The sequence below is a fragment of the Podarcis muralis genome, chromosome 1 (assembly GCF_964188315.1).
Source record: "Podarcis muralis chromosome 1, rPodMur119.hap1.1, whole genome shotgun sequence".
In the NCBI taxonomy this organism is placed as follows: Eukaryota; Metazoa; Chordata; class Lepidosauria; order Squamata; family Lacertidae; genus Podarcis; species Podarcis muralis.
In genome coordinates this window covers 62,357,722-62,380,146 of record NC_135655.1, presented here as the reverse complement: position 1 = coordinate 62,380,146, position 22,425 = coordinate 62,357,722, and the positions used below count along the sequence as shown (strand labels likewise).

The 22,425-nt window shown below is 39.4% G+C and overlaps 1 protein-coding gene across 1 annotated transcript in view; it reads left to right on the top strand.

The window, feature by feature from the left end:
* The window catches only part of LGR4 (leucine rich repeat containing G protein-coupled receptor 4), an 81,456-nt gene extending 62,821 nt beyond the window's left edge, over positions 1-18,635 (top strand). The window contains exons 6-18 of the mRNA XM_028729430.2: positions 264-335; positions 1,235-1,303; positions 1,788-1,859; positions 1,970-2,041; positions 5,599-5,667; positions 6,431-6,502; positions 7,308-7,373; positions 8,500-8,571; positions 9,965-10,036; positions 11,769-11,894; positions 13,451-13,563; positions 14,058-14,138; positions 15,234-18,635. Coding sequence (XP_028585263.2) covers positions 264-335; positions 1,235-1,303; positions 1,788-1,859; positions 1,970-2,041; positions 5,599-5,667; positions 6,431-6,502; positions 7,308-7,373; positions 8,500-8,571; positions 9,965-10,036; positions 11,769-11,894; positions 13,451-13,563; positions 14,058-14,138; positions 15,234-16,510 — 2,233 coding nt within the window. The 3' untranslated portion in view covers positions 16,511-18,635. The remainder of the gene's footprint in view (positions 1-263; positions 336-1,234; positions 1,304-1,787; positions 1,860-1,969; positions 2,042-5,598; positions 5,668-6,430; positions 6,503-7,307; positions 7,374-8,499; positions 8,572-9,964; positions 10,037-11,768; positions 11,895-13,450; positions 13,564-14,057; positions 14,139-15,233) is intronic.
* The last annotated feature ends 3,790 nt before the right edge of the window (positions 18,636-22,425 follow it).

The following is a 22,425-nucleotide window of genomic DNA, read 5'->3' as shown; positions in this document are numbered from 1 at the left end:
GAATCTGAAGGTAACCTCTATCACCTAGGAACTGCATTCTTAAGATGGGGAATGCAGGGTGGGGTTCAAAATCATTAGCTTGCCAGTTCTGCTACCTTCCTCAACAACAAAAGGGGGTTTGTGTATTAGCAACCTATCAGCCTGGATGTTCCTTGTGAGTGCAACACATTTTTTGCTATCAAGTAAAGCTATTTTTGGAACCTTAGCTCGTACATAGTGATTCCTGTGGTTAATAGATTACCCCTTCTGCTTTTTTTTTTCAGGCATCTCCATAACAATAAAATAAAAACACTGGGACATCATTGTTTTGATGGATTAAACAACCTAGAAACCTTGTAAGTATCCTGCCTTTGGGGCTCTGTGATTGAATAAAGCACATTACAAAAGTCTTGATGGCATTGAATATTGAGATTAAGATTTGTTAAGGTTTTGCTTTATAATTATGATGTTATGGTAATTAGTTGTATTTACTTACATGTACAAATATGCTTAATGCTTTGTTGCACAACCCTGAGCTGGTCACATCACAACTTGCCTTTCTTCCCCAAGGTTTCCAGTGTGGGCAGAACTTTTGGCAGCAGAGCAGGGGGAAATTATCTTTAAAAAAAAAAGTTTTCCAATATTATTCCAATAATAGCCCCACTATAACAATGCCAATTCATATCCAATTAATACAATTCTTAATACAAATTTATCAAATACCAGATTATACATTTTAGTTAAAGTGGCCCCCATGTGCTAGATTTGATGGCTTCCTAATTTTTTTCCCTGTGTTCCAAAATCTTATTAATTTCAGTTACATTCCAGTTAAAATTATAATCCTTTATAGCAGTGTTCCCCAACCTTGGACCTCCAGCTGTTTTTGGACTACAATTCCCATCACCCTTGACCACTGGTCTTGCTAGCGAGGGATGATGGGAGTTGTAGTCCAAAAACAGCTGGAGGCCCAAGGTTGGGGAACACTGCTTTATAGAGCAGCTGCAATTTTGATGATTTCTATTTGTGTTGTTACATTAAGTAATTTATAAAATACAATGTGACTGTTTTAGATTGCTTTCAAATTGACAGTTATATATTTTTATAAATGTCTGATTATGAAGAAGCTCTGTGATTTCTCTAGTTCTGCTTGAAAAAAATTGTACCAAAAAACTGGTTTGTTTTTGTTTTTGTTTTACTTTGAGGAAATAGATTAATACCAAGCACTTCATAATATTAAAGATGCTGTTCTTTTCAGAGACTTGAATTATAACAACATGGCAGAGTTCCCTGAAGCAGTAAAAGCACTTCCAAGCCTAAAAGAGCTGTGAGTATTATTGTGGCTTCCTTACTTATTTTGTTTTCTCTAACATAAAAACACAAAACAAAACTCCAGGTTTAAAGATGTTGTCTCTCTCACTTCCTGGCAATCTAAAATGGGGAACAGCTTGTTTGGGGATCTTCCAGGTACTTTCCCTGAAAGCTACATGTTTTAATGAAAGCCTCTTTTCTTTTTCATGAAGATAGAATGAAACAATGTGCATGCAGTTTTCTTTGCAGTTAGATGTAAGTCTAATCCTGGCTTGCAGCATCTTGGCCATTGTTTGGTCTAATGAGAGTTTCCATGTGATGAGAGTCCACAGGATGCCACCAAGCTTGCATGGAAGTTGTCCTTCATGTGAACTAGCATCTTCACATGGATAGCCTGTAACAGCCACCTCAATTCCTGTGATTGCAGTCACACTTTGCCACTCTTCGTAAGACTCTGACCATTAAAGTGTTATCGTTCTTTCCCTAATTTTTGTTTTTAGGGGATTTCACAGTAATTACATTTCCGTGATCCCTGACAATGCGTTTGTAGGAAACCCACTTCTTCGTACTATGTAAGTTTTTTTGGTTTTTTAAAAAACCAGTGGTTACATTTTTTTGTTTAACGGATCAAGAAGTGATTATATGAACTGACAATTTGTCTTCTTAAATGTTTTCACTCTAGACATCTGTTTGATAACCCATTATCCTTTGTTGGGAACTCAGCTTTTCAAAACTTGTCAGATTTGCATTCCCTGTAAGTACCTTTGCGCTATAGTATGATTGTATCCTTTGTCAGCTCCATTAAAAAGTAACTATAAAAATATTTTAATTGTATTATTATTATTATTAGACTTATATACTGCCCTTCATCCAAAGACCACAAGGCGGTTTACAACATAAAAACACAAATTACCGTATTTTTTGCTCTATAAGACTCACTTTTTCCCTCCTAAATAGTAAGGGGAAATGTGTGCGCATCTTATGGAGCGAATGCAGGCTGCGCAGCTATCCCAGAAGCCAGAACAGCAAGAGGGATTGCTGCTTTTACTGCACAGCGATCCTTCTTGCTGTTCTGGCTTCTGAGATTCCGAATATTTTTCTTCTTGTTTTCCGCCTCCAAAAACTAGGTGCGTCTTGTGGTCTGGTGCGTCCTATAGAGCAAAAAATATGGTATATAACATAACAACAAAGAACAAACAGAAACACACACACTCCACAAAAAAATATAGGTGCCTTTCCCCTCAACTGACTGGGGGAGGGGGCTTATAGTGGGCAGCCCCATCAACTCTTTTTCTGCTCTTGGCGTGTTCCTGTAACTATGTTATCTCTTGGAAGAGAAAAAGCCTGGAGCAAGACTAAAATAAGCACACTTTAAATCATTATAGTAAGTTCCAGTTTTGTTGGTTTGTTTAGTAGTCTTATGGAGGCTATTACGGGAAAGCTGGTAAAGGTTTTGCTTACAGTGCAAAACCAGAAAACAACAACAAGAGCACTCCCAAATTTATAATTAACATCAACAGTGCTGATAATATCTGTTACACAAGAATGATGATGATGAATTAGCAATGGAGTTGCAAGACTAAAGTTGTGCAGTAGAGACCACTGGGGAAAGCACCGTCATACAGGGAGAGCATGTTTGCAGCATGGAGAAACATGTATGATTCTAAAAGATCTATAAGTTCTGTAGTTTAACTGCTATAGTGCATGGTTTAATAGAAGTTTGGCAAATACAGTGGTACCTCAGGTTACATACGCTTCAGGTTACAGACTCCTCTAACCCAGAAATAGTACCTCGGGTTAAGAACTTTGCTTCAGGATGAGAACAGAAATCGCGCGGCGGCGGCAGGCCCCATTAGTTAAAGTGGTGCTTCAGCTTAAGAACAGTTTCAGGTTAAGAACAGACTTCCAGAACGAATTAAGTATGTAACCAGAGGTACCACTGTATTTAATCACATAAATTGTTTGACAGCATCCTAATGTATATATTTTATACAAAAGCCACTGATTTCCCTGCTAAATTATTGTTTTATATGGTTGATACCAAATACTGTAGGCAGGCAGTATTTAACAATCTCCAGCTAGGAGATCAGAAGAAGCTGCAGACCTAGTGCTAAGACCTCATAGAGCAGGGGTCAGCAACCTTTTTCAGCCGTGGGCCGGTCCACCGTCCCTCAGACCAGGTGGTGGGCCGGACTATATTTTGAAAGAAAGAAATGAACGAATTCCTATGCCCCACAAATAACCCAGAGATGCATTTTAAATAAAAGCACGCATTCTACTTATGTAAAAATACCAGGCAGGCCCCACAAATAACCCAGAGATGCATTTTAAATAAAAGGATACATTCTACGCATGTAAAAACACGTTGATTCCCGGACCGTCCGCTGGCCAGATTGAGAAGGTGATTGGGCTACATCCGGCCCACGGGCCTTAGGTTGCCTACCCCTGTTATAGAGCAATGTCAACTCATTATATATTCTGTACACCAGAACCCTTTCAGACACTGTTTATGTTCATGACTAATGGTGGAAGCCGATGCTGCCATTCCATTTACGTAGTGGCTTTTGATCCGGCAGCCACCTCTGCTAATGTAAGAGAAGAGGAGGTGATTCCTCCCTCCTTGCTGCAGCCTCTGTGCCCCACTTCCCTGAAAAATTGTTCCTGGGGGATCCCTAGAACAGCATGGAAGCAGGAAGGAAGGGGAATCTGAGAAGGTCCTCTCTTCCCTTGTTCCATTAGCAGAGGCACTTGCTGGATCAAAATCCTTTTTTGCAAGTGGAATTGAAGTATTGGATCCCCTTCCTTAATCCATGCGATCAATCTATAGTAACTGGGGGGGAAATATTGTGCAACTGCTGTTCCTGTATGTTACATTATGCCATTCTTCTGCGTGACTTGGTTTAACTGTACTTGACTCTTACATCCACAACTCCATTGCTACTACAGTATTCTGTCTCTTCTGTGAACTGGATTTTATTGGCCATTGGTTATCATGATGATTAATTTAGGGTGATGCCTTCATTGCTGTTTTCCTGTGCTTGCTTGTGCACTCTGTTTTCCCCTCTTCGCTTTTCCTTATTGTTCTTTCCCTTGCAAAACCCCATGGTTGTAAATCGGTCATATATTTTGGTATGTTTGCATAAGCTCATCTTGGTGCACACACCCTTTGAAAACATAAGCCTTGGAGATTTGATCAAACAAACCCTTGCAAGTCTTTGCTAAACTGAGAAATGCATTTCAATCACAGTGTGCTTTTTGTACTGCCACCTCAGGATGACTTCCAATTTAGAGTAAAAATGGGATTTGGCTTAGATGAGTCTCACAGCTTCACTTAATCTGAGACCTAATGTGTCTTGGTTGTATTACTTGGCAGTGACCATGGCACAAATGTGGTCATTCTTTAGAAGTGCTGTGCTCTGTTTGTAGGTTTCTTGTGTTTGCTAAATATTTTTGAATAAAAGAAAAGCTCATCTTCCTCATTCCGGTATTAAATTCTCAGAAAGGATGTAGTAGGGCCTACACCAGAGGAAAAGGCAGAGTAGAGGTGGGGAACCTTTTGTCACAGAGGCCCACTTTCCCTTGGCAGGGATGGGAGGAATCCTTGGGGTCTGCACACTGCTGGTGGCTGCAGACATAGAATGCTTACACATAGCATTCATCCCCCCCCCCACACTCTGCATTACTTACTTACCACTTTCTCTTTCTGCTCTCTCACAAATCCACACATGTGAATTTAACATGTACGTCAGTGTCTTGACTGTGAGCAAGGAAGCTGTCTTGGCAACCAGGCCATAGTATCAACGACAGAGCAGTCGATTGGCAAGAGTTCAGATTTTGAACATAATTCTGAGTAGATGACAAACACATTTTTCAATATTTTGTGTGGGTTGTTCCCCCCCCCCCAAAAAGCATTTGTAAACCATTTAATATTTCAAACATTTATAAGCTGTGCTTAGAGATTTGTACATTGAGATGTGATGCAAATGTCATTAAATCTAGCACGGATAAATGTAAGTGGAAATGAGATTAGATTGGTATGAACCTTTAATAGAAACCTCTATTCACATAGCACATATCATTGGCTATGTATGACCTCCAATGCTGTGCCTCAGCAGGCCTCTGAATAGCAGTTGGTGGGATTCACAAATGAGGAGAGTACTATTGTACTCAAAACTTCCCAGAGGCATCTGGAAGGCCACTTTGAGAACTGGACTTGATGGGCTTTTGGCCTGACCCAGCAGGGCTCTTCTTGTGTTCCTTCTATCCCCTAAAGCAACAGTGTGTGTCATTGTATTTCTTCTTCTCCTTCAGGGTCATTCGTGGGGCCAGCATGGTACAGTGGTTTCCTAACTTAACAGGAACCACCAATCTGGAAAGCCTGTAAGTATCTTCTATCAAACTCTATTAAGGAACAATAACTAATTCTAATGGTTAGATTCTCTTTTAAGGAGAACATTTAAAATTAGTTTTATTGCTGAGTTTTGGAGATGGGACTTCCTTATCCATATGTATGTCACATGAGCCCATTTCAGGCATAATACCTCCCATGCGGTTAGCATTATGTGCAAGGGAGAGTGGGAATTAATCCATTTGCTTCCTCCCCTCATGTGGGGAGCTTTCCTGTACAGTAAAGGTTCCCTGCTGCAGAAGTTCCTTTCCCAGCACATGAAAATCATATGAAGCCAGGAACATGATGGAGGTGGACGGGGCCAGTGAGTTCATTCTCACTCTCCTCATTGGATGAAGCTTGGAAACCTGAAGAAGGCTAAAATTTATCTAAGCTTAGGGTATCTAGTTAGTTGGAGAGAAAGCAAAGCATATGTAATTCTTCCTAATGATGTAGGATATGCACATGGTTAAGCCTAACATCGTTGATTTTAAAATACTTTTCTGAAAGAGCAAATGAAAAAATGCTATCACTGTTTCTTTAACTATTGCCCTATTTTTAATCTGTTTCAGATTTGTTGAATCAACACTGCTAGGGCATTAGTCAAAGGCACATGTATTTTAAAAATGTCCTTTACTGTGTTCAGAAATAAGTGATTGAGTCCTAACTTTCTAGGATAGTTGCGTCTTCATTTTAATAATTCTGACAATTATTATGAATCAAAGTTCATTCACATGCTTCTGTTTTATTAATCAGGACTTTTACAGGCACCAAAATAAGCAACATCCCCTTTGATCTATGCCAAGAACAAAAACTGCTTCGGACTTTGTAAGTAGAAACCTCTTGGTCCTACTATAAAACCACAAAAGTAGAATATACAATTTATATCCATGTTTGTTAGCACATCCCTTATAAGGAGCAGTATGTGCTACAGATTTTATTTGAGGGAAATGGAGCATAATAACCCAAAAAGTCAGAATTGAGCATGTCAGTTTAAAACCACGCAGATCAGACATCCCTGCTATGAGTCATTTGTTTCGGTTGCCTTGTTTTCACATCACTCTAAGCCAAACTGGAGCTTACTGGGACCGCATGAATGGGCAGGCTCTTGTAGAGACTTGCTAACTCCCTGGTCTGTGTGCTGCTGCATCCTCTTAGGGATGCAAATGCCCCCCTCCTGCTCATCAGTTTGAGCCTCTGTTAAAAAAGGAGGGAACAATAATCCTTCACTGCTGATCTGCAGACATCAGCTCAGGATAGGTGGCCTGTGCATGTGTATATGGTGTGTGTGAATGCAAGAGTGTGGAGTGGCTAAACCCACTACTGATACACAGCTCCTGGAGAGTTGACTAATGGTGACTGCAGACCTTATGAATTTGAGACTTTAGTTTCAATTGCTTTTGTAAACTTCCTGATCACATCCCACATCTATACTATCTTTTAAGCTGAAGTTGTTCGAAAAACTTTAGAGAAGGCAGTCCACTTTCTTTGGAAAACAGCTAGTGGGGAAATAGATTGTTATAAGAATGTTGGGAGAGGAAGATTGACCATATATTTGTGACCCTGAATTAGAAGCAGTATACCTTCATATAAAATGATAAAAGTAACCTTTTCCTTTTGTTTCCTTTACAAGGGATTTATCTTATAACAACATAAAACAACTTCCAAGTTTTAAAGGTTGCAGTTCCCTGGAAGAAATGTGAGTATAGAGCACTCCCAGTCTAATCTGATTCCCTCCCCACCCCCTGCGCCTGAATCTGTGCCACCAGAAATGAAACTCTATAGTTTGTCTACAACTGATAGCAAGAGGACAGTATTTCAAAACAGGCATTCCTTGTTTTCGCCCTAAGTTAATGTTTTGTGACCAGAGTGGGAAGTGTACAAAGTGGTGATAGATGTTAAGTCCTCTCATTACTTCATTGCCTTTTGGTGCATTTCTACTTCTCTTTTGTCATTCTTGCTTCCTCCTCGCTCTCTATTTGCCCCAGTGGCTTCTAGACCTTGGCCTTTATTCAATTTTCAACTTGTGTCTGGGTGGTGTGTGTGTGTGTGTGTGTGTGTGTGTGTGAAGCAACTGTTAAGGCCCCTTTATCTTGTGCTTCTTGCTACATTTGCTGATGTGGTATCATAAGAGTTGGGGGGAACCTTTTAGGACATATAATATAAATGCCCTACCTGATGCACAAAATCCAGAGCTCAATGATCCCCAACAAATGTCCAAGCTCTGTTTGAAGGTCTCCAGTAACAGAGAGCCCACCACCCCTCTATGTAAAATTGTTTCCATTGTCAAACTACTCTTACCACCAAATCTGTCCTCTTGAAACTTAAGCTGTTGGGTGTAGCTCTGCCCCCTGCAGAAGCAGAGAATAAATCTTTGCCCTTTATGGAGGTGCTTAAAAAAACCACAACCCAGCTTCACAGAACTTGTTACCTGTCTTCATTGATTTCCTCTGAACCCATTCAATTTGTCTACCTACTTCTTCAAGTCTGCTGCTCTGAGCAGGAGACAGTACTCCAGTTGAGATCTAACTAGTGTGGTTTTGCAATAAGCTCCAAGTCCACTTCACGCTATTACTGTGTTGCTAAATCAGACTTTTGCCTCATATCTTGCTTTATGCTCTCTTCCTTGAACTCCTTCTGTTTCTTTCTTCCCCTCCTGCCTTTCTTTCGGTCTTCCACAGTGTCTTTCACTTAATCATTCATTAATAATATGATGTTAATAAGTTAAAAGTGGGGGTTGCTCCTGTCAGGATAGAATGCAGTGTCATGACTGTGCTGCCTTTTGGTGAAAATCCTCCTCTGTGTAACTAATTTCCATATTTCAGATCTTTGCAGCATAATCAAATTGAAGAAATCAAAGATGATATATTCCAGGGGCTGACTTCTCTACGTACCCTGTGAGTCTATTCTCTTTACAAATGCTTTTATTTTAAGTGAAATGTTGGAAACTAACAGTTGTATTCAATGTTGCTAGTCAACGTACAGTTAACCACAGCAAGGCAATCATTTGTAAAATAGCTCTCAGCCCAACCGATTCAGCACTCCTCAAAATGTTTCATTTTATTTTGTCCCTCCTGTCCCAATGCTTAATTTAGGCATCTCCCACACATATGCACTCCTTTCTCCTCCAATTTAAAACCACATCCACAAATCAGTAAAGCCAGATGGTTTGCTGAAATGTCACCATTGACAGGAGGCAGCCTTCAGATGGGTTTTATCCACTTCTAGTTCTGAGCTCACATAAGTGCCATAGTTTATTTCCCCTTAAAAACAAATTAGAATGAGATTAGTATTTCATCCGTTATATTGTAAGCCACTTTGAATGCATGTTGCATATGTGGCAGTTACATACCAAAACAAACTTTATAAAATTTATGTTGCGTGGGTGTATTGGTTTAAATTCACCCTAGAAAATTGGGGGAGAAGGAGGCTGCAGTATTGATGGCAGGACAGTGGCCAGGAAGTGGGTGCTGTAGGACTTGCAAAGATCACTGGGGTGAGAGCTTGCTTAGGTAAGATACTGCAAGTTTTTGATGAGAGAACACAGAAGTGGATCACTGTTTGGGAACAACAGATGCTGTATTGCAGAGTGGATCTGCCCCATTCATTACACAGAATAACAAACCTAAAACAATAAACAAGCAATACTAATCTTAAAACAATAAGGTAATCACAGTATTAGGCAGCAAAATGAATTGCAAAGGGCCCTCAGAGTTGCCCTCTCCCACATCTTCATATAAAGTATAGATCCTGAAAGTGGGAGGGGAGCCTCTGTAACAGATCTTAATCCAATAGGTCATGCCAAACTGGGAGGGGGAGCTAATATCTCAGAAGACAAAATTAGGATTCAATATGACCTTAACTGATTGGAAACTGGGCCGTAACAAAATGAATTTCAGTACTGAATGTAAGGTTATTCCTTATCAGGGTCAAGGATTTGTCCCAGGGAAGAGAGGTAATGACATGGAGTCATCTGAAATCAAATTTAGGTGGCTGGGGCTGGCAGCTGGAGAAAAGAGAGCAAGTAGACCTTTATAGTGCCATACTGGAAGGCCATGGTCCACCAAGCCTTGTTTCTCAGTTTTCCAGTGAATAAAATGCCCTTAAGAGAACTGTGTCAAGAAAATTGGTCATTATGACATTGTAAAATACAGTTAAGTTGCAAGTTATTTATGTTTGTTAGAAATTTAGTATGACCTGAAACACAAAGTAATCACTGAAGTGCAAACAATAGCCATTTAGGCATGTCAGTATAAATCACTAATACAATAGCACCTCTTTAAATTGCAGTGATCTCAGCAGAAATTTGATCCACCGAATTGACAAGGAAGCATTTACTATGCTGGGCGCTATTACCAACCTGTAAGTAGACCATTTTTAGAACAGTGCAAGTACCATTTCTCCTTCTTGAAAATATCCACTTCTATTTCCCATAATGCCTTAAACCCTCATTCAGCTGGCATCCTGAAAGAGCAAAAAGTACCATGTTCCTGCAGCATACAAGAAAACCAGCTACTCACATCACAGCTTGATGTGTGTTGGTGTAAAAAGAATGCCACTCAGCCTGTGAAACTTAGAGTAATTTTGGTCTTCTCTCGCTTCTTGATCCCCTTTGTATGCAGCTCCCGTATTTGCAAAAAAACACACAAAAAACAACCAAAAACAGAAACAGTGAGTGAGTCATTTCCAGGTTACTTCCAAAGTCATTCAATATCTTGACTTTGCATATGGAACAACCAAGCCGAATATGATTTATAGTGGAGTTTTATACAAATATTAGTATGCATTCACATTTTTAGCAACCTGGAGAAATGAAGAGCATATCTGTGACTGTTGCGTGCATTAGACTGGAAGGAGAGCCCTGCTGGATCAGACTAAAAGGTCCAACTAGTCCTGCACCCTCTTTCCTAATGTTGCTTACCAGATGCCTCTGGGAAGCTGACAAGCCGAGCATGAAGGCAATATCCCTCCCCTGTTGCTGCTTTCTCCCATCAGCTGGTTTTCAGGGCCACAAAGTTGTTGAAACAAGAAGCTGTACATACCATCTTGAATAATAGCCACTGATAGACCTTTCTATGAATTTGTCTAATCTCCATTTCAAGCAATTGAAGCTGGTGGCCATCACATCATCTTCTGGCAGCAAATTCCATAAATTATTTGCTATGAGAAATACTTCGTTTTGTCTGGTGGGAGTTTCAGGATGATATTCTTCATTGGGTGACCCAAGTTTCAGTATTATGAGAAGGGAGAAAAATGTCTGCCTCCACATCATGCTTAATTTACTTCTGTCGTGCCCCTCCCCTTATGCTGCTACTCCTAGTCTTTCTGTCTTCTGTTTAGTGACTACTGCATCTAGACGAATACCTGCATCGGGCAGCTGTGCTTTGCTAAGCTGGCAACTTGGCTTGGCCTATAACAGCCATTCCCTTTTGAAATAGCTGCATAGGAAGATAATAGATATTTAAAAGCCAGCTTCCAGATTCGTCTGAAGATGGTGATGGCTGGGTTAACTTCTGTTGACATTTGGGAAATCTAGAAAAAGGTGCAACAAAGGGAAGAGCATTGTATCTTAAAGGAGGAGACCCAGGTTCAATTTCCTGCTCAGACATGAAGCTTACTGGGTGACCTTGGGCAGATCTCCATTTTTTTTATTACTAGAACATTTATATCCAACCTTTCCTCCAAGGACCTCAAGGTGCTGTACTTTTCTCCTCCTCTGTCTATCTTCACAACACCCACAAAGGGTAGGGTAGGCTTAGGAGACTGTAGGATTTTGAGCCCTAGTCTTCCAGGTCATAGTCTAACACTTTAAGCACTATATCACATTGCCTCTGCTCCTCTCATCATCTCTCAGTTGAACTTGCTTCTCAGGATTGTTATGGGCTATCATCACTTATGATACCCTAAGGTTATTTTTGGAGGAAGGGAATATTGATTGTACAATACTGCTTAGAGATCCAGCAGCAGAGTGTTCCACTCATCCAGCAAGCAAAATGGCTAGATATCTTTTTAATTTTAGATTTGCATATTCAAGTATTTAAAAATTATGTGGTCTATTTTCCCCTCACACTTGGTTTTTCTGTCATCCTTTTAGAGATTTAAGTTTCAATGCATTGACTTCATTTCCAACTGAAGGCCTGGCTGGGTTAAACCAGCTTAAACTTGTAGGCAATACAGAACTGAAAGAAGCTTTGGTGGCAAAGGACTTTGTAAAACTCAGGTAAGTCAGTAACTGGGTCAATACACCCTGGATTTATCTTACTGCCCCAAAATAAAGTCAATCCAGCTGGCAGTTGCTCTTGCATTTCTCATTAATAGGGCTGTGCGGTAAACCAAATACATTTAACTTCCACATAGAAAACTATGGCTTCTATATGATGACTAAATCCAGTGCTCACCTGGAGCAAAGATCTTTGTCCAATCTGCCATTATAGGAAGCTCTACTGCAAGCTACAATAGAACACATCTACACTGGGCCTACCCACCTCTTCAGACTTTCATCAAAACGAATTGCCCATCATTGCTTTACAGAAAAAAAATACTGTTGTTTTTTTTAAATCTCTTCAGCTGCTCTTTATTCCTTTACACCCTTTTTCATCCCTCTGTTTTTTTTAAAAAAAACTTTTTGTTTTAGTATTTTAGAAGAATGGCTGGCTGTAAATATTGAACATTGACATTTGCACACCATTTGTGGATGTAAGCACAATTATTGGATGTGGTGAGGTTACATTATATTTGTCAAATAAAAGAAGTAGTTTCAAAGCCCGTTGTTTCTGCTTGGTGTACTATGACAAGCAGCCTGTGTACCAGCCATTATACATGATAATCAGAATAAATAAATTAAAAAATTGTCCAGTAGCACCTTAGAGACCAACTAAGTTTGTTCAGGATATAAGCTTTCGTGTGCATGCACGCTTCTATAATCAGAATAGATATTGTTCTTAGTTCTTCCTTGACTGAAGTTAGGTTGGTAGAGATGAGGAGCAGAATTCTTGGTAGTTATACCCTCATTTTAGAAGTCCCTTATCAGAGAAGTCTACCATGCTTGGTTTTTCCACATCTTCTGAAAATTACTGAATGCTAGCAGGCATTCTGAGAGTAAGGCACATGCTCTTAAGCTGATCTAGTATCTCCCCAGCACCCCATCAATAGCAGTTTTATAGTTTTTATGGTGGTATAGCTTTAGTGGCAATATTTTAATTAGTTTGTATTTTTATTTGGCATTAACTTTATAGTTGCAAGCAACTTTTTAAAATATGTCAGGACCCTTCCTTAAGTTGGATGAGAGACAGGGGCAATGCAGGAAATCCAGACAGGCAAGTCAGAAGGATTTCATATAAACAAAATTAACAGTGAGGATGACAGGCGTGTGCTTAGTGCTGTGTTTGCCTGGGAATTCACTTGCGCAACTGTGTTGCTCTCCAGGCAGCTTGATGAATGTTCATTTCAACATGCACAGGTAATAGCACGATCGCTTGTAACATCTTGCTTGCCTTAAGATGACAACATTTTAACATAATGTTGGACTACAACCAGAGAAACTTCTTAGATCAGAGCTCATATAGAAAATGAATTCTACAGTACTATAGCTGGAACTTTCATAATCTCTCTCTCTAATATAAAATGTATTCTTCAGGAAATCTTATAATTAGCTTTAATCTGAAGCTTGTCTTCCTTAGAAGGTATTTTGAAAAGGAAAGCAGTCTCCAGCTCTGAGAGATGTTATTTTATAAAGAAAAACAAATGTCAATTAAGAATTCCTGCTTGTATTTTCAGATCTCTTTCTGTTCCATATGCTTACCAATGCTGTGCTTTCTGGGGCTGTGACTCTTACTTAAATGCTAACACAGAAGATTCCAGTCACCAAGATTCAGTTGCACATGAGCAAGGTGAGTCCTCCAATATAGTAACAGTGTGTGAAAATGGTTCAAATTTTAGTGGGATTTAATGTTGCTAAGAGGAATATGTAGTATTTCGGTTTGCACAATTCCCACAGGGAGCTTTCAACCTGCTCTAGTCTTCAACGCTGGTGGGGATCAGCATGGTTTATCCAATCATCACATCTTGCCTGCCACGATTTGGGTGTGTATGAGTGTGATACTTCCTTCCTCTACTCCCAGCACAAACACAAAACTGCTCAGTAATGCCATGATCTTCTGTGCTTCAAACTATGGGGAAGCATCCATTACATAACTTAATGAGAATTTGGAGTGCCATCTAAGAGGATTTTGCAGGCTTTCTCCCCACCCTCAAGTAGACTTAAGATATTTTAATTTAATACGAAGCAAAAGTGTCAATTACAGGAATGTATTTTTAAGTCTAAGCCCAGTGGTTTCCTATTTTAGTATTTCTCTAGGCCTAATCATCTGCCTCTTTTATCAAGGTGCACCAGAAGGAGATTACTTAAGCAGCGATAAGAATGAGGAACTTGGTCAGACAATAATTCACTGTACCCCCACAACAGGTAACTGGTCTGTTCCCTACCTTAAATTTATCATCTGGATGTTTGCATTAAAGGTAGACAGAATTCACCAGTCTGGTAAACAGTCTACTGATTGTGGTGAAATAATTCAGAAAAGATCTTCCTCCTCTTGTGTTGTGCACTGCTGTGTTATTATTTGTTGTTTTGTGGTTTTATCTTATGATTTTAGTGCCAATTATGCTTGTTTAAAGTGAGGCACTTTTGTAGCCCACCCTAAGACCTTTGGGTGAAGGGCAGGCTTATAAGTACAATAAATAACATTGGGGATTTGGAATAACAAATGCACCATGACACTTTTGCAGGGTGTTGGAGAAGGCTATTACTGAAAGCTGTTTTCTAAGCTTACTATTCCTTAAACATGTCTACATCACTCAGCTTGATTCCCTTTGTTTTCTACCTATTGGCATCTGTGACCTGATTGATATTGTGTCCTGATGAAGGGAAGAAATATTCTGCCTTGGTCAGACCACACCTAGAGTACTGTGTCCAGTTGTGGGCATCACAATTTAAGGAGGCTATTGATAAGCTGGAACGTGTACAGTGGAGAGCAACCAAGATGATATGGGGTCTGGAAACCAGGCCTTATGAGGAAAAGTTGGGGGAATTGGGTATGTTTAAGCAGGATAAGAGGAGATGTATCTTCAAATATCACCATCTTCAAATATCTAAAGGGCTGTCACATGGAGGGTGGAGCCTAGCTTGTTTTCTCCTGCTCTGGAGAGTAGGACTCAAACCAATGGATTCAAGTTACAAGAAAATAGATTCCGACTAAATATCATGATAAGACTTTTTGGCAGTATGAGCTGTTTGACAGTGGAACAGACTCCCGTGATATGTAGTGGACTGTTCCTTGGAGGCTTTTAAGCAGAGGTTGGGTGGCCATCTGTCATGGATGGCCTTTAGTTGAGATTTCTGCATTGCGGGGTGTTGGACTACATGACCCTTGGCGTCCCTTCAAACTCAACACATCTATGATTGTATTATTCTAACTAATGCCTATCTTACAATAGTGTTCAAATATGTTAGCACTGACAATCTGGTATTTCTCACCATGATTTTTTCTTTGCTTTTTTTTAGGTGCTTTCAAGCCCTGTGAATACTTACTAGGAAGCTGGATGATCCGTCTTACAGTCTGGTTTATTTTTTTGGTTGCCTTGTTCTTCAACATGCTTGTCATGTTAACTATATTTGCTCCCTGTACTTCACTGCCTTCCTCCAAACTATTCATAGGCTTGATTTCTGTCTCTAACTTATTTATGGGGGTCTACACTGGCATATTAACTTTCCTGGATGCAGTTTCTTGGGGAAGGTTTGCTGAATTTGGTATCTGGTGGGAAACTGGCAGTGGCTGTAAAGTTGCTGGGTTTCTGGCCATCTTCTCTTCAGAAAGTGCCATTTTTTTCCTGATGCTAGCAGCCATTGAGCGGAGCTTGTCTGCAAAGGAAATAATTAAAAAGGGTAAAAGCAATAATCAGAAACAATTTCGAATTGCAGCTATTTTTGCTTTCCTGTGTGCACTTGTAGCAGGATGCTTACCACTTTTCCATAAGGGAGAGTATTCTGCATCACCTCTCTGCCTGCCCTTTCCCACTGGAGAAACTCCTTCCCTAGGGTTCACCGTTACATTAGTGCTCCTAAACTCATTAGCCTTTTTGCTCATGGCTATTATTTATATCAAACTTTACTGCAACTTGGAAAAGGAAGACCTCTCTGAGAACTCACAGACTAGCATGATTAAACATGTTGCTTGGCTGATCTTCACCAACTGCATCTTTTTTTGCCCGGTTGCGTTTTTCTCCTTTGCTCCACTCATCACTGCAATTTCTATTAGCCCTGAAATCATGAAGTCTGTCACTCTAATATTTTTCCCATTGCCTGCTTGTTTGAATCCAGTTTTGTACATCTTCTTCAATCCCAAATTTAAAGAAGATTGGAAATTACTGAGATGGCACATCACCAAGAAAAGTGGGACTGGAACAGTTGCTGTCAATACTCAAGGTGGCTGTGGGGCGCAGGATTTTTACTATGACTGTGGCATGTACACACATCTGCAGGGCAACCTTACCATGTGTGAATGTTGTGAATCACTACTTATATCAAAGCCTGTGCCATGTAAACACTTAATAAAATCCCACAGTTGTCCAGCTCTGACAGTAGTGCCTTGCCAAAGGCCAGATGGCTATTGGTCAGATTGTGGTACCCAGTCTGCTCATTCTGATTACGCTGATGAAGAGGACTCTTTTGTGTCTGACAGTTCAGATCAAGTACAGGCCTGTGGACGTGCCTGTTTTTATCAAAGCAGAGGTTTCCCATTGGTTCGCTATGCCTACAACATCCCAAGGATTAAAGACTGAAAGACTTTACTGCAAAGCATGTGATTAAAGAGGAGGAAGTGTGATGCTTCAAAAGACCATGGCTGTTCTGACCTTTTACCTGGAAGCACTTTTATAACCATCACCTGATGTTAGTTAAAAACAAGGGATGTAGGCAGTGAATGTCTTGAACAATGTATTTTAAATAAGAGCTGTTGCTCTTAATGTAAATAATTGGAAAACCAAAATTTATAATCCCATTGTTTTTTACTCTTTTTTCCAAGCAATTATGTATTACATTCTTAGGCTATTTTTCCATGTTGTTATCCAATTGTAACTTACTGCTCCTGTTGTGATGTGAATTCTGCCAACTTTTCTAGTTAAGCACAATACAACAGAAAGCAGTTCACACACACACACACACACACACACACACACACACACACACACACAAATATTTTTAAATGTGATTTTATTATAACAAGGGAAAAAATGTTGCTAACTTTTGTATAGCATTTCTGACTGAATCTCAGGACATTTTACTGCAGGGCCAAAAGAAGAGAGTACTCTTCCCAAATGCAACTGTGAGACAAATACGGGAAAAACATGCTATGTTTTCATAATTTAACCTGTAGCTAACTTTGTCTGGAATGAAAACGTTTATTTCAGTAAAATACTTTAAACCCCTCTTAATAGAATCTGAACAGTTTGGTTGAATAGCCTTTCAGCTCAGATACTGCTTGATAGCAAATGAGAACTTTGGGCTTTTGCTTGCTGGACAAACGTCAACATGTGTTTTGCCAGATTTGTGCTGTGTGGTCTCAAAGGGCTAGATCCAGACTTCACTGTCCACAGATAGAAAGGCTGCTTGCATACACAAGCAGTGGGACACTTTTTATCCAAGTGTCCCACTGGTAACGGCAGAGTTTGCAGATTTCTCCTCTCCACCTGCAGCCCCCAGTGCCAGCTTCCACACTATTCTGAAGGATCCCCTAACCCTTGGCAATACTGTGGAATGTATTGCGGGGGGATGGGGGGAATTGGCAAAAGTCACCCCCTCCATACACCCCTTGCCCCAAATGCTGTCAGGAGAATCCCCTGAGCATAACTCTTTTCAGAGGTTGCTTTTGCCATTGCTCTGACCCTACAACCTCTAGGGTGAATATAGCACTTATCAAAAGTTGCGGAATAGTCTACATACATAATTGGGGGTTGCCTAATGCACACCCAGAGCATTTTTGACATAGAAGACAACAGGATAACCACTATCACCTGAGAGAACCTCAGTTTTGGGATTGTGCCATGTGTCTCGAGAGAGCAAAAAATGTGTGACATGAACAGCTACTGAGAGGTAGAAATGAACATGCTCTTCAGGAAGGGAAATGTTGTTTGAGGTGAAATCATAGTACATAGTACTTTGCAATAATAATAATAAGGTTATTTGGAGTAAAAGATTGGGATGTTCACAAACTTCGAAACAAGGCATGTAAGGAGTCCCACAACGCTAGGAATTTCTGCTTTGATGCTATTTTACAGTTATGTGGAAATGGATTGTCTTGCATTAAAGTGGGGGAAGGGCATTGCAAGTTGAATAATTGCATCTTTAGATGTGAGACCCTGATCGTTTCATAATTATAAGGAGAGATCCTTGATATATGCCCTTAAACTGAAGTCTGAGCAGCATAGTATGAATGCATAATCAAACTAAATCTTACATATTTTGGAAGAAAATGTTAAGTTGATCGCAATTCCACTGCCATACCAGTAATTCTGGCATAATTTTTACTAAATGATTAAAACTAGATTGCAGTTAGGAAAATTAAACTGTACATAATGTGCATAAAAAGTCTTTTCTTTGTATTGTAAATTATTTGATAGAACACATGATGGGAAACATGGCTTCAGTGCATTTTGTTAATTAAGGCTACCTCCTGAAATATAACAGCTGCCAGTAGCAGAATGTTTAAATTGTGGTTTATATACTTTTTTGCATTGTAAATAAACATTGGTTGTACATTGTTGTTGTAATAAAACCAGAAGCTTTGTATATCAAAATTATTTAGCTTGTACAAAATATGGGATGCTATCAATCTCGTATACTGTAATTTTTGTAAGCCTAAATCATTCATAGTAAAATCAAAGAAAATCAAAAAGCAAGAGAGAAGTATCCTAGAGTTTTGTGTGTTTATACTTTATACCTCTTAAATTCAACTTACAGGTTTAAAATGAAAATTCCTGCTGGAAATACTTAATTTATGGTGTGCATGAGTAGTGCTAACTTTGTAATGTTGCTATTGGTTAGGAAACAAACAAAACTTGCCCACAGATGCCAAAATCAACCAGTGTGATAAATAGTCACCCTAACCCAGAGTGCTGTCTGTGCTAAGATGCATAGAATTGTAATGTTTGCTTTCCTGGCCATTACTACAGATATATTTGGTGCATGTAGAACTGCTATCTCTATTAGAGTGACTGGGGAAGCCTGTTTTGTGCAATAGCTCTACATGTGTGTTGAAATCTCTACTAGAGCCAGAGCTTTTTCAGTTGCCTGGTGGAACGCTCTGTCGCAAGAGACAAGGGCCCTGCAGGACTTGACATCTTTCCGCAGGGCCTGCAAGACAGAGCTGTTCCACCAGGCCTTTGGTCAGGGCGCAGCCTGACTCCCTCCTTTGGCAATCTTTACAAAACTTTAGTTTATGGTTGCCATCAATTTGTATTTTAATTAATTTTTATAATGTTGCACTGTTTTAGTGTTGTTAGCCGCCCTGAGCCCGGCTTCGGCTGGGGAGGGCGGGATATAAATAAAAATTATTATTATTATTATTATTATTATTTATTATTATTATTATTATTATTATTATTATTATTATTATCTGCAAGGATTAGTTTCTGCTACAGAAAAGTAACGTTTGAAAATGATATTGCCAACTGAAATGAGGCTCAGTTGTGTAACTACCAAATCAATTTTAAGTTTAAATTCTTAGTTTATAATAGGATGTTATGAATGTTGGAATCTTTTAAAAGGTGTTATATTAAACATACACACATATACACTGAATATGTTGCTGAAAAGTATTTTTGTGGAATTCATGAGTTACAACTTTTATACAACTATTTATGCCAGTGATGTTCATGTGAAAAGAAATCAGTTTCTTCATCAGTATTTGACAAATTGCATATTTTGGTTTATAGGTATTAGACATTCTGCATTTCAAAGGAAACTCTAAATTTCACAAAATACATAGCCCTGTTTTACAAAGGTGTTTCTATTTATAAATGTGCCTACATTAATAGGCTATTGCATAAAACTTGTTTCAAAATAGAGTTCTCTCAACCATTACTGAAAAAATTGCTTTAGGTAGCTGTTGTTACACAGAGAAAATGTTAAAATGACATTTTCACGTTCTCACATTTTATATTCAAAACATTTTAAAAACAAAATTCTCTTGTATACTCTGATATTGAAGGCTTTAGTTGTTGTCACTGAAAATAGCTGAGATCACAAGTAACTCCTCAAGGACTTTAAATGTTTAAAAAATGGTTCACCAGGATCTTGTCATATTCTTTCCTATGTGTGTAGAAAAACTTTTTTCCTGGGTTGTAATCACATTGTTGCATAATGGATGGCTAGATGTTCTGTGAATGAAATCCTTAACAACAATCTTCTCAACAGCACTTTAAAATGTTTCTGCTTGTATATTGATACACTACAGGTTGCACTGCTTAAAAGAGCAGGCTTTTCATGATTCCCATAACAAGGCAGTGAGTGCATAATGTTAAAACCACAATCCACTCCAAACAAAAGTTGCAATCAATTGAGCTCCATTTTAATAAGTAAATGAAGTGAAATCATTGTGGAATAATAGGATAATCATATGGGGAATTTGTGTATAACACAAGAGTTTATCCACTTATCAGATTTTAATATAAAATATGATGCTTATGATCAAAATAGTGCATATGACAAAATGAAGGGAGGATTTGCAGGGCACGTTGTTGCGTGGGTGGTGCCAGTGGGGGCAAGCACCCTGCAAACAAGAAGCTTGCCTCTCCCATTTTTAGACTCATGTCATTAACATGTTGGGATAGCTCAGTTGGTAGAGCTGTGACTCAGTCTCAGGGTCTTGGGTTTGTACCCCATGTTGGGCCAAAGATTCCTGCCTTGCAGGGGGTTGGACTAGGATGACCCTCGTGGCCCCTTTCACCTCTTACAAATCTGATTCTAAATACACTGGCTATTTTTCTTTTGGATAGCTTAACATGTAGGACACAACTTGCCCACCTAGAAATATACTTTGACTTCTGTGTGCCACCATGGGTGGGTTGTTTTTTTAGTAATAGTTTTGTACTACACTGCCATAGATAAGAGATCTGCCTCCCTCTATCACTGCACTTGTGTAGTCTTGAATGGGGTCTGAATATGCTTGGAGAGGGCATAGTAGCTGCCTAGCAGTATGACTTCCTTTGTCCTAGTAAATTGTCAGACGAGGGCCACAACACTGGCAGAATAGCTAGTTCCCAAATTGCATCCTTTTCCATTTGCCTGCTTTATCTCTAGCATTTTTAAAGCTCATTTTACATGTGACACGGACTGTGTAATAAAACTTACCCATGCAGCCTTCTACTCAGCTACTGACTTGTTCAAAGGAGATCTCTTCCAATAGGTATACATCATTATTACTGCAGAGGATGATGGCCTAGGCCGGTGGCATGATGGTGGGTTAAGTCATACCCCTACCTGCTGAAGACCTAGAAGATTAACCAGATGCTGTCTAAGGAAGTCTCTTGCTGTTGCTACAATTAAAGCTGGACTAAGGGTGATTTCTGCTTAGGCAAACATAAAATCAAATACTGATGGGTTCCCAAATTGGGGACTCCATGCATTAGTTACTTATTCCCGAACTGAACATACCTATTGATTTCTATTATAAGCAGAGATTGTGAAGCAGTTGTACTTGTTCCCACAGCTATTGGTGGGCACTACTGGCATTGCATGATGGCTGCTGATTTCTCAATGCTCACTATAATTTTCTATACATCATAGCCTCCAACATTTCTCTGATGAAAATAGGGACATCCCATTATTATTATTATTATTATTATTATTATTATTATTATTATTATTATTATTATTATTTACACCACCCATCTGACTGGGTTACCACAGCCACTCCAGGCTTTTTGCTGTATTATATTGTCGGTTCCAGAATCCATTGTACCAGTTATGCCCTGAGATAAGTGCTGAAAGGAGCCTCTGTTTTTATTTATGGATAAAAGGCAGCATACAAATTTAAACAATAATAGGTGGTGGAGCTGGAAAGTGACACCTGTTGACCTGGAAGATGGTCTTCTTAATTTAAGTTTCCCAACTGCAGTAAAACCCACCCAGCATAGCCGCCAGTGCTGAGGTGAGGGTCCCACCCCTCCACATCCCCTGGGTACGTGCAAACAGTGGCCAAGCTTTGAGAAAGATCTATTTAAAAATCCAGCGTTACTCGGTTTTATTCCTCACTGGTATTTTCCACTGAATGGTTTTTTAAAAAAATAAATGCACCTGTTTTTTATGGATGGGTATCTTGGCTCAGCATATGCAGATTTCCATCTCTCTTAATTTAGGTTTGATGAGGCCCTAAGCTACTGAAGGTAATGGGGCCCTTTATATGTCCAGCTGTCCTTTGTCAGCAATATATACTATATGGTAATTTATGGACCTAATAGGTATCTAAAGTCATTTGCAGATAACAAATAGGAGCCTACACAACACAAAACACTGTTGCTGTATGTAGGTTTTATTCTTTTTTTATCTTACATTTTGGAAATGTACAGAGTTTGGTTTTTTCCTTTATTTTTTTTTAGAGGGCCCCCAAGAGAGTGGGAGCCTAAGCTATAGCTTGTTTAGCTTCTACGTAAATAAGCTTAGTCGTTTTATTGCGCTGCTGGTGGCTTCTCCACTGGGA